Source organism: Oratosquilla oratoria, chromosome 7 (assembly GCF_046742065.1).
Source record: "Oratosquilla oratoria isolate Oo_2021 chromosome 7, ASM4674206v1, whole genome shotgun sequence".
In the NCBI taxonomy this organism is placed as follows: domain Eukaryota; kingdom Metazoa; phylum Arthropoda; class Malacostraca; order Stomatopoda; family Squillidae; genus Oratosquilla; species Oratosquilla oratoria.
The window spans coordinates 65725281-65737780 of NC_134783.1; the positions used below are offsets into that span (position 1 = coordinate 65725281).

Genomic DNA, 12500 nt, shown 5'->3' on the forward strand with positions numbered 1-12500 from the left:
AACACGTGGGACTTACTGCTCGAGCACTGGTTCTCAAGGTAGTCGACGTTGGAGGCCGGCTCGAAGTCAGCAACCCGCGTGTGGCGGTCGTGTTCGAAGAGGCGACAGATGCCCTGGGCGTACTCGTACGTGGCCGAACGACAGCTGATCCTCTTCTCCTTCAGACATCTGTTCTCACACTCAGACTTCCTGTAGACGAAGAGGGATTTTGTCACGGGTCGGGTGGAGAGCGAGAGGAGAGAAGGGAGACGTGGGGAGGGAACGGTGGAGAGCGAGGAGAAGGAGGGGGATGTGGGGAAGGAAAAGTCACGAAAGGGGACACGAACGTTCGTACAGTACGAAGACGGACTCATGCCAGATGCCATGCGAGCTAAGCGAGATACGCTTACAGTATGCTCGATTGCTTATGTTCTTTTTCGTCCGGCCTGATGGGAATAACACCAGAAACAATTTCACGACCAAACAGTTCGCGAATCCAGCTTTACATTGGGACTCCAAGAAACGAGCCCAATCTGGGAACACACGCTGGTTACCTAGACACTTGTGTTGGCAAAGATGTCTACTAACATAATTCAAGACACCTGAAACTCGCCATACAACTATATTCAGATCAGAGAAACCCCACTTATTATGGAACGGAGGTGAAGAAGAAGAAGAAGAAGAAGAAGAAGAAGGAGAAGAAGAAGAAGAAGCACTGCTTACCCGATGTTCTGGTACGTGAGGACCCCTTCGCCCCGCATGCGGAAGTTGGGCACCCGCTCGAAGGTCCACAGGCGCCCGCAGTCGGCTGGAAGTGAGAGCAAGCAAATCACAATGAATGTCAACAGAATCGAGTGGAATAAAAGTTAAAATAAGCAACACATAATAGAAATAATGAATTAAGAAGATAAACAGACGAATGATGAAGGTGGAAAAAAAGTCACGGGTCTAGTTCCAAGATTCTGAGTTTCTGACGGGATTCGCTCTATGCTTCTTCTGAGGAATGTGAAGAAACATAGAGCGAAACCGGTCAGGAATAAACTCAGAAACTCGGAACTAAACCCGTGACTTCTTTTTCCACCTTCATCAACTTGTCACAATGTACCACCAAACAGACGAATATGTAGATAGATAAATAGATGAACAAATTACAACATAGAAGCATTAATAAATAGGTGAATATGATAAGAATACAGATGAAAACAAATGAATAATTAAAAGCATATAAACTAAAACTACATGTAATTGAAGGCAAAAATTCAAGTGAAGATACTACGTGCACACACACACACACACACACACACACACACACACACACACACACACACACACACAATATTCAAAATTTTAAGAAAAAACTTGATGCTGAAAGATACAAAGACGGGTCACTACGAGCGTAGCTTCCTTCCTGTATTATGCAACTAGGTAAATACAACTAGATAAATACACACACACACACACAATATCCAAGATTTTAAGAAAAAAAATATGCTGAAAGATACAAAGACGGGTTACCACGAGCATAGCTCCCTTCCTGTGTAATACAACTAGGTAAGCACACACACACACACACCAAACTCACCAAGGTAACAGACCGACTCGAAGTAGCTGCCCCCAACGAGAGGCTTCAGGTCGTCGGGGTTGGAGGTGGCGGTCGTACTCAAAAGGTAGCACTCGGCCCGGTCGTAGTCCAGGTTGAAGGCGATGCATCGGTTGTCTGAGGCGCACCGGACCGTGCACTCCCGCGTGATGGCCGCGCGTCTCCTCGGGTCGCGGTCTGCGGACGAGGCAAGAACGAGGTGACCACGTGGTGGGACAGCCGGGACAAGTGACAGTCACCGGTATGGGAATTTTACGCTCACAAAGCGGGAGTGATACCGGTAACGGGCAAAGATTATTATTATTTTTTTTTTTTTATCGACTTATCTACTTAATCATTTAATGCAGAGCTTCTTAACCTTCCCCGACCTCACCATCCCCTGTAATTAGGTCTCTGTAGACCATCAGCCCCGAACATCTGGTTAGGGAGAATCCACCCTATAAAACGTTGAGCACTCCTTAATATTTATTACATCACCCTCTAAAATTTGATTCAGCATCTAAATTCATTTCAGCACCTAAATTCTATTTCAACACCTAAAACTTGTTTTGTCACCCTCTTAATTTTGTTCCTTCCACCACCACCAGACTCCTTAATATTTATTACATCACCCTCTAAAATTTGATTCAGCATCTCCTAAATTCATTTCAGCACCTAAATTCTATTTCAACACCTAAAACTTGTTTTGTCACCCTCTTAATTTTGTTCCTTCCACCACATCCAGACTAAGGAGAACTCGACTTCGAGCGAGAACGAAGAAAGTTGGACTTACTGTTGGCGGCGAAGAGAGGCGCACTCCTTAATATTAATTACATCACCCTCTAAAATTTGATTCAGCATCTCCTAAATTCATTTCAGCACCTAAATTCTATTTCAGTGCCTAAAACTTGTTTTGTCACCCTCCTAATTTCGTTCCTTCCGCCACCACCAGACTAAGGAGAACTCGACTTCGAGCGAGAACGGAGAAACTTGGACTTACTGTTGGCGGCGTAGAGAGGCGTCGAGCGAGCCCCGGAGAGCGCGTGTCCGGTGACCTTCTCGTAGGAGAGACGTCCATTCCGGCACCGGTCTGCAGCAAATAGAAAACCTCCTGTCGGGGACGCCGGGGGGGGAACGACAAAGATGGTCGGACCTTTAGTCTTGTGCAAGAAAGCCGAAACCGCGAAGCAGAAGAATACGCGAAAAAGGCCGACGAAGATGGCGGGCGAGCGTTTTTCAAGAAGAAAAAAAAGAAGAAGAAGAGGAGGAGGAGGAGGAGGAGGAGGAGGAGGAGAAGGAGGAAGAAGAAGAAGAAGATGATTTATTTTCACGGTATGACATATCCTTTGTTTTCTTTAGGTCAGAAGTAGAAGTATTTCGATGGATACATGAATCTATAGCCCTATAAAATTTACGAAAATAATTACTCTACCCTTAAGACATTTCATTGATCTTAACAATCACATTTTTCCTATTTCTAATGCATGATATATCTCTTGGAAGGCTGTATAATACTTGCATGTGTACCTTCTGGAGTGAAAGGAAAAAATAGTGAAGATCTTTATTCAATTGAATGCAGCAAATTGTAGGAGAGAGGCCAAACGCAGAGTATGGGTTCCAATATATTCGACGTTTCGCCTAGCAGGGCTTCTTCTGACGAAGCACTGCTGGGCGTAACGTCAAATATATTGGACTCCCATACTCTTCGTTTACCCTCTCTACTACAGTGCAGTTGCAGTCGTTGCTGCTTTTACTCGAATGCAGCAAATTTTTATGGAAAATGTCAAGGGTTATATTTTTCTCTTTTTTTCGAGAGCACGACTTCATCTTCAATAAATTTATGACCCACAATTCTAAACGTTTATATTCAGTTTAGGACAGCAAAAGACGCCATCTTCGTCTCCTCGGTTATAGATTTTAAAACAGCTAAAGGCAATACAACAGCAGAACACACTATGATCTAGTCTACACAATTTTTTTTAAAAGAAAAGAGTTTAGATTGATTAAATTAGTTAGTAAACAAAATTCTACAAAGACAAATTTTTAAATCTAACAACAAAAAGACATTAAATTACTGCAAAAAACTGTCCATATCAAAACGTGCGTTAGACCCCTTACGACGCGAAAGCAAATGTCATGGGTTTTCGTTCCAGATGGGGCAGAGAGCTTTGTCCAGGCGAAGAATCCGGGGAGGCTGGACGAAGTCCAGCTTAAGGACCTCGATCTCAGTCGATCAAGAGCTCCTTCAGACTCAGGTCCTTCCATTTAGAAAGCCTAAGATCGTCTCTTGCCTTATGCCGAAACAAAACACATGAAATATGCTTCCGTGTTAAGGAGTTAAAAAGTCAGTTTTGCGTGGTTATCAACCCCTTATCACTGGGTAAAGGTTATGATTTTCTCGTCATACAATTTTATCTGATTATGAGAGTGCCTTTTGCCCAAGAAAAGGTTAAATAAATCCCGATTCAACCTTTCATCTGACATAAAGCTTTTAATGATTTCTGGGGTGATTTGCCATTAGATTTTAGCCAGTGGTAAGTGTACCCTCTAACTGATAAGGGGTTATTTTAAGACAAGGTTTAGTCAAGTTTGGTTTCATCAGTGTTAGTTGTTAATTTAGAAAGTATATTCGAAGAGTCTACGTGGTAGGTAAAGGAAGTTCGTTCAAGTTGTTGTGAAAATATAATGTTCAAATATTTCAGGAAATTGTGATATAATTATGAATTGATAAATTCATATGAATGAAGAGATGTTTTGGAAGGAAGTTAAAAGAATTGCAGAATGCGAAGGAAGTTGGGGATTGGATGAGGAAGCAAAATGACAGAGCTATAGAAAAAAAATATTAAAAGTGATGAAAGCTAATGAGGCAACTGAGTATCATTTGGAGTGTTTGACAAAGGACTGGCTAAAGAGGTTCTCTAATAGAAGCCTAATGGGAAGGAATGTTCAGGGTGATCAGAGGAAAGTTTGCATATTTCTACTTTACAAAGGAAAGGGGGACAAATATGAATGTATTAGTTTTAGAGAGATCAGTCTGTTGGGTATAGGTGGTACACCACATAGGAGGATGTTAATTGAGATGGATGATTAGGAGCGAACAGAGGGTTAATTGGGAAGACTAGTGGCATGGATAAAATCTTTGTAGTAAGGCAGATTTGTGAGATTTTAGCAAAAGATAAGGATTTGGGGGGCTTTTATGGTCCTAGAGAAGGCTTATGGTAGTCGATAAAATTATGGGATGTGTTGCAGATGTATGGAATAGGAGGAAAATTGTTAAAAACATTCAAAAATTTTACATGAGTAGTAGATCTTATGTTAGGGTTAGAAATGGTGAGAGTAAATGGCTTGAGGTGAAGGTGGGAATGCGCCAGGGTTGTGTAATGTCATCATGGGTGTTCAACGTGTGCTTGGATAGGGCGATACGGGAAGTAAATGCGAGGGTGAGGGGTCGGTTATTACAGATAACTAGAAAGATAGAGGGGCGTAGGAAGTGAGCCAGTTGTTGTTTGCGGACGACACTACGCTTGTCGATGCGGCAGCTAGTGATGGAGTTCGTAAGAGTATGCGAGAGGATAAAGTTAAAATTAAATGTGGGTAAAAGTAAAGTGATGAGGCGTGAGGTTGGTAGTTAGTTGGAGATGTCGGAGAAAGGCTAGAAGAAGTTAATAGTTTAAAGTGTTTAGGGTCACACGTGCCCTATGAATGAATGGAGGAATTGGGGTGGAGATAGGCTGTAACAGGAGGGAAGCAAGTCAATGTTCAGGAGGAATGAAAAGTGTCATGAAGAATAAGTACATAGGGATAACCGCAAGGAGAAGATTATATGAAGGGGTAATTGTGTTTACGACACTGCGTGGGGCAGGGACTTAGAATTCAAGGTAGGTAGAAATGAGACATTCCACTGTGTTTGGATGGAAATCTTAATAAGTATGGCGGGGTTTCAAGGATAGGGAGGTGAGGAAAAAGGAGGTAAGATGGAGAACGGGGACGAAAAGGGATCTGGTAAATAGGTCTGATCAAAGAATACTGATATGGTTTGGGCATATGGAAAGAATGAGTAAAGAAACGCTAGCAAAAAGAGTGTGAAAGACACAGGTGGATGGATTGAATTTCAGGGGAAGTCCGAGAATGAATAAAAGGGGAATGTCTGTCGAGTAGGGAAGGGAGAGGTGCGAGTGGAGAAAGGATGTGAATGGATGATAAACTGATGCAACCAGAAAAGGGTTTCTCCTCGTCTTTTCTAATTACTCGTGAGTGGACGAAGAGAGAGAGAGTCGGCATGTGATGAAGAGAGGGGGGTAAACCAGCTACGGCTATCGAGTCCTACTGTGGATGTGCTGTGTCCTTCTTCGTTGCTTCTAACCCAGACAGTAAGCGGGAGAGTAGGGATGGCCCTTCATTCACAAGGAGATAAGATTAAAAGAAAAACAAGTGGCTATTGGATGGGTGGTGGGTGCTATGAAGAGTGGGCTCATCCCTTGGCTGGCTACCTTATAAGGTAAATAGGTAGTCATACAATTGTATAACACAAAACCCTTAAATGTTGCTTAGCCACGCGCATGAACATAAATCCCTCTGATTGTGTTTGTTGTGTTTGTGTATCTCATAGTTTTTTCTTTAAAACCAGACGATGTTATTCACCTGAGAATCAGACACTGAACTAATGAGATTCTTGTGTCTACTTTCCTCTCCTCAGGTGACCAAAATCGCTTGGAGTCGCCCAGTAAATAAATAAATAGATAAATAAATAAATAAATAAATAAATAAATAAATAAATAAATAAATAAATAAATAAAATTGAATAAAGAATCCCACTATGAAATAGGTACTTGCGTGAACAGTGGGACGACATGTACGTTTCCAAGGGAGGCAGGTTAGAAGGAGAAGCTACTCAGTGACCCAACGGAAAGAAATGCATTCTATAACTACTGACACTCTGCTATACGGCTACCAACACTATGCTCATGGTAGTTTAGGGGTGGCACACCAGTTTAAGAGGCGAAGACTACAAAGAAAATATATGACGCAAGACTTTGTACGGACTCAGAGCCGTGTTGAACGCCTAGAGAAAAGGTGTTTAAGATGATTTGCATGGTGGCTACGGAGTGAAAGACACCAACCTTAACAGTCAGCCCTAGTGGCCCTTGTAATAGTCGATAAGCTTAAAACCCACAACCAACCAACTAGGCAAGATTAAAAAGAATCAATGCTGTGCAATTGTGGTCCAACCTTTTTGTTTCCCAGAGTTTCTTCTTGTAGACAAGTAAGAAGAAGAAGAAGAAGAAGAAATCCGTATCCTTTCCCATCCGGAAAAATACACCGGATTCATCTCAGTCCCTCAGAATGATCACCCTTTAGCACTCTTAAGCCACCATCGTGGCTCAACGTAGCAAATGCTCCAAGTCATCTTAATGGCTCCAAACATCACCTGACAATCAGGATCTATGTCTTGGGGGAACATGACCACTGATTGGCGTATTGATACCAATGAGTCCCGTATTTTGACACCTGATCACTTAAATGTATCTTTCCCTTAAAAAAGAGACTAAATTTATCTCCATTTTTTCATACGAATTAACCAATAAATTTGTGTTCTAGAACTATTCTTATCATCTATTTTTAAATTACACATCTGAAACCTCGTTATTTTACAGAATGTGTGTCTGATGACTTGACATCACATGGGTGTGTATTCTAAAACAGGTAAGTTATTGATTAAGCATGTGAAATGAAAATTCTCTAGACATAGAATCCAGTAAAAAGTATAACTAAGGAAGTTAACAAATGCGTTGGCACCGCTAAGTCTAGAAATAAAAAAGTGCCATGAAAATAGATATATCATTTCCCCCATATCTAGGGCTGCCAACCTTTCCAAAATGAAACAGATTTACTTCTCTCTCCCAGATTTACCCATTTTTCTCCGACATTCATTCTCCCGAGTAAAGATGGTTTTTGAGTTATGAAAAAGAAGTTTGATTGTGAAGTCTCATCCCGACTATCGTGTCCCGAGTTTGCGTCGAGTCGAGTCAACCAGGGTCAATCTATCCATCAACTTCGTCAACAACAGCAATCCACTGAGAGTCCACTTACCACCTCCGACGCCTCCAAAACCTCCGGTACCTCCTGGGCGTCCATCTCCATCTCCGGTACCTCCAAATCCACCAGTGCCACCGGGGCGTCCGGATCCTCCAACGGAGCCTCCAATTCCTCCACTTCCACCTGGACGATCGGTACCTCCGCCAAATCCACCTTGTCCACCAAATCCACCTTGTCCACCAAATCCATCGCCGCCATCACCACCTGGTCGACCGAATCCATCGCCGCCATCGCCACCTGGTCGACCAAATCCATTACCGCCTGGGCGGTCGAATCCGTCGCCACCTGGTCGGCCAAATCCATCGCCACCTGGTCGACCAGATCCATCACCACCTGGTCGACCGAATCCATCGCCACCTGGTCGGCCAGATCCGTCGCCACCTGGTCGACCGAATCCATCGCCACCTGGTCGGCCAGATCCGTCGCCACCTGGTCGATCGAATCCATCGCCACCTGGTCGATCAAATCCATTACCGTCTGGGCCGTCGAACCCATTGCCACCTGGTCGACCGAATCCATCGCCACCTGGTCGACCAAATCCATCGCCACCTGGTCGACCAGATCCATCACCACCTGGTCGACCGAATCCATCACCACCTGGTCGACCGAATCCATCGCCACCTGGTTGACCGAATCCATCGCCACCTGGGCGGCCAAATCCATCGCCACCTGGTCGACCAGATCCATCACCACCTGGTCGACCGAATCCATCGCCACCTGGTCGACCAAATCCATCGCCACCTGGGCGGTCGAATCCGTCGCCACCTGGGCGGTCGAATCCGTCGCCACCTGGGCGGTCGAATCCGTCGCCACCTGGTCGATCAAATCCATTACCGTCTGGGCCGTCGAACCCATTGCCACCTGGTCGACCGAATCCATCGCCACCTGGTCGACCGAATCCATCGCCACCTGGTCGACCAGATCCGTCACCACCTGGTCGACCACCTCCCGGGCGGTCAAATCCTCCTCCACCGAATCCGGGTCGGTCGGTTCCTCCTCCACCAAATAAACCTCCGCCTCCACCAATTCCGGATCCTCCACTTCCTCCTAGTCCTCCAGAGCCGTCCCCACCTCCAAAGCCGGATCCGGTGCCGTCGCCTCCCGAGGTCGGAGGAGGGTCGCAGTTCCTCTCGTAATAATTGGTCCCCGCTCGATCAATTGTGGCACCTTCTTTCCCTGCCGAAGCTGTCGGAACAAAACAAAAAAAAATACATATATATGAAATAGCAAATGTGTATACATTGTGACGAATGTGGATAGGAGGTAAGGGAACACGGGCTGAGGGAAATACTTTTATTCCTGACTAGTTTCGCCTGAAGAAGCCACTCAGGCGAAACTAGTCAGGAATAAAAGTATTTCCCTCAGCCCGTGTTCCCTTACCTCCTATCCACGAAATAGTAAATTCTGTAGACAGAAAAATATCTAGATAAGTAAATAAATTGATGTATAACTAAATAAGGAATCGATTAACTACATGAAGAAATAAACAAATGGATAGATAACACTAGGCTGCATCAAAAAGCAACATAAATGGGAATATGATTTCCCTGACCAATTTTGCGTGCTGAACACTGTGGTGGTGTTCGTTTTGCTCATGGGGTTCTAGATTTTGTGTTACACAGCATGTGTTATCGTGCTAGGTGCATAGGCAGCTATATATGAGTTATTAATGTGTAATGTCCGTGTGTGATCATTGACTGTGTCTTATGTTTATTTCTTTTGTTGCAAATTAACCGAGGGATGGCGCAGATTTGCAAGAACCGTCCTGACTCGTTCTGCTACGTATGCGGAAAGTACGCACCTTCAAAACAGAAACGCACTATCACATCTTCGGTAAAACGTCTGTATCGTGCCTACTTTGCCATTGAAATAGGAGATCAGGACAAGCCATGGGCTCCTCACATCCCCTGTGTGAACTGTATTTCTGGGCTCAGCCATTGAAGTAAAGGGACACATAAGTCAATACCATTTGATATACCAATGGTTTAGCGGGAACCGAAAAACCACCATGATGACTGCTATTCCTGTATGGTGAAACTGCTAGGGATGAATGCTAAAAGCATGAAACATTAAACATCCAAACATTCCATCAGCTATGCGACCTGTGCCACACAGTGATGACGTCCCAGTACCAATTTGTCCTGAGAATGTGCACCGTAGCAGTTCAAGTAACTCTTCAAGTAGTGACCGTGAAGATGCAGATGTGTATGAAGAGTTTCACCCTACCGGGATCCCTGGGAAAAGCCCTCAGTTGTTTGAACAAAGTGAGCTAGATGACCTTGTTCGAGATCTTGGGCTGTCAAAAGAATCTGCACAATTGCTAGGCTCAAGGTTAGCAGAGAAAAATCTTTTGGGAAGCAGCACACGCTTTGCATGGTATAGGCATCGAGAGCAGGAATTTGTGCGGTACTTTACTATGGCAGATGACATGGTATATTGCCATGATGTTTCAGGTCTTGTGGGACACATGGGCAAAGAATACCATCCAGAAGAATGGAGGCTCTTTATCGACTCCTCTACAAGGAGTCTGAAAGCCGTGCTACTTTTTAATGGTAAAAAAGTAGCATCATTGCCCATTGAGCATTCCGTCACCCTAAAAGAAACCTATGCTACCATGTCAATTCTTCTTAACAACATATAATATCAGGATCACAACTGGCTTCTTTGTGATGACCTGAAGGTCCTAAGTATTTTGTTAGGGCAGCAGGGTGACTACACAAAACACCCATGCTTTTTATGCTTATGGGACAGCTGTGCAGATTCTGTACACTACCGACAGGTGCAATGGCCACAACGGACGGAATTTGTACCTGGCCGCCATAACGTCAAAGCTATACAACTTGTACCAGCGGACAGAGTGCTTCTACCTCCACTTCACATAAAGCTGGGATTGATAAAGAACTTTGTAAAAGCACTTCCTAAAGATGGAGAAGAGTTTAAGTACCTGTCCCACTAATTCCCTTCTGTATGGGAGGCTAAAATGAAAGCCGGCATATTTGTTGGGCCACAAATTCGTGAGCTTCTTTCAGATACAGGTTTTACTGAAGCATTACCACCTCATGAAAGAAGTACTTGGAATAATTTTAGGACAGTTGTAACAGGCTTCTTGGGGAACACAAAAGATGATGACTACAAGGAAAGAGTTGGGAACATGTCTCAAGCATATGAGACGGCCGGCGTACGGATGAGCATAAAAATGTATTTCCTCCATGTCCATTTTGACTACTTTCCTTCCAACTTGGGTGACATCACTGAGGAACAGGGGGAGAGGTTCCATCAAGATATATCCGAAATGGAGCACCGCTATCAAGGCAATTGGAGCGTGACGATGATGGCTGATTTCTGCTGGTCGCTTCAAAGAAGCTGGGCAACATTTGCTGATACACCGGCACACAAGAGAAAGTCTCGAAAGAGTGTCTTTCAGGGAGAATAGCTGGCCTCAACATTCACATATTTTAATAACATTGCGATTTTTGTAAGTAGATATGTACATGCCGTATGTGTGTAACGTACATTTATCATGATTTTGTTTCTTCTCAATAAAATAAAATGGCATGTCAACCTCTGTTTGCCTTTACTTACCTAAATCAATTTACATGAATTCTATAGACCTGGCTCAGGCATTTCTACATGATAAACCTAAATCATTTAGTTTCGGTTATTACAAAAAAAAAAATGAGAACCTCCCTGAAAAAAATACTATGATTTCAGGATTCACCATACAAAACTCTAATGGGAAATGCTAATGATGTCTTTGTTGCAAATAATTTTTTATGCAGCCAAGTGTAATAAGTAAGTAAATAATAACTAGATTAAAAAAAATGAATAAATAGATGATTGATTAATGACGGATAGCCGTTGAACTACATTTCGTGACATATTTTTTACTCTAGTCAACTGAATGAAGCCCCTTTGCACAACGAAGGGATTAAGTCTATTCACAAGGCAAAGGCTATCTTGAAAAAATCATAGAATATAGAAGACTGATTAGCCGTACATAATCTGGTCTTTCAGATTGATACCGATCGATCATCTCTTAGAGCCGCACTCTCAAAACCTTTCACCATACCTATCAAACGCTCTCTACCATTAGAAAGGAAATTTTTATCAGCTTTATTGGTTATACTTATGAAAAATCCTGCAAGTTTATATAAATGCATATACCAGCAATCCAGGTCAACTAAACAAGAAAATGGGTAGAATATGATTTTCTAATAGTAGACAGCTTTCGTTTGTCGAAGGGCTTTCGAAGCACGGCCCTTAATCGCGTTCTTTACCTGAGTCATCACCGGAGATGAAGCACTGGGAACCGGTGGCGTAGTAGGCGAAAGAGCGGCAGTGGAAACGTTCGTAGTTGGTGCAAGCGCGGTAACACTGTTCCTCCGAAGTGATGGCGCTGACGGTGGCGTCCAGGAAGCGAGGGTAGGCGCTCTCTGTCTTCGTGATCTCGCACGAAGTGTCCACTGCGGAAAAAGAGTTCGGGAACTTGTAGGGGTAGGCAAGTCTTTCTCTCTATCTATCTCTCTCTCTCTCTCTCTCTCTCTCTCTCACACACACACACACACACACACACACACACACACACACACACACACACACACACACACACACACACACACACACACACACACGTAATATATATAACAATAACCGATGCCTCGAGTATCACTAAGTGGAAAACCCACAGCCCGCCAGTGGCTGGCAATGGTCCTTGGGCCTTCCCACAGATTTCTCTGGGAAGAATCTTTGGACAGTTGTCTGTGTTGTATCAGTGTGGAACTCTTCCTATGAAAGTAGAGGGAGAAGGATAACAGCCGCCAGTTGTCAGCTCTCCATATGTGAAAAG

General features: G+C 43.7%; 1 protein-coding gene across 1 annotated transcript in view; it reads right to left on the reverse strand.

The window, feature by feature from the left end:
• LOC143026833 (uncharacterized) overlaps window positions 1-12500 on the reverse strand; it is a 55328-nt gene that overhangs the window by 30593 nt on the left and 12235 nt on the right. The window contains exons 11-19 of the mRNA XM_076187611.1: window positions 11932-12117; window positions 10727-11017; window positions 9933-10170; window positions 9475-9578; window positions 7649-8839; window positions 2559-2669; window positions 1562-1756; window positions 703-787; window positions 17-189 (exon numbers count right to left, since the gene is read on the reverse strand). Of these exons, the coding sequence (XP_076043726.1) occupies window positions 17-189; window positions 703-787; window positions 1562-1756; window positions 2559-2669; window positions 7649-8839; window positions 9475-9578; window positions 9933-10170; window positions 10727-11017; window positions 11932-12117 (2574 nt within the window). The remainder of the gene's footprint in view (window positions 1-16; window positions 190-702; window positions 788-1561; window positions 1757-2558; window positions 2670-7648; window positions 8840-9474; window positions 9579-9932; window positions 10171-10726; window positions 11018-11931; window positions 12118-12500) is intronic.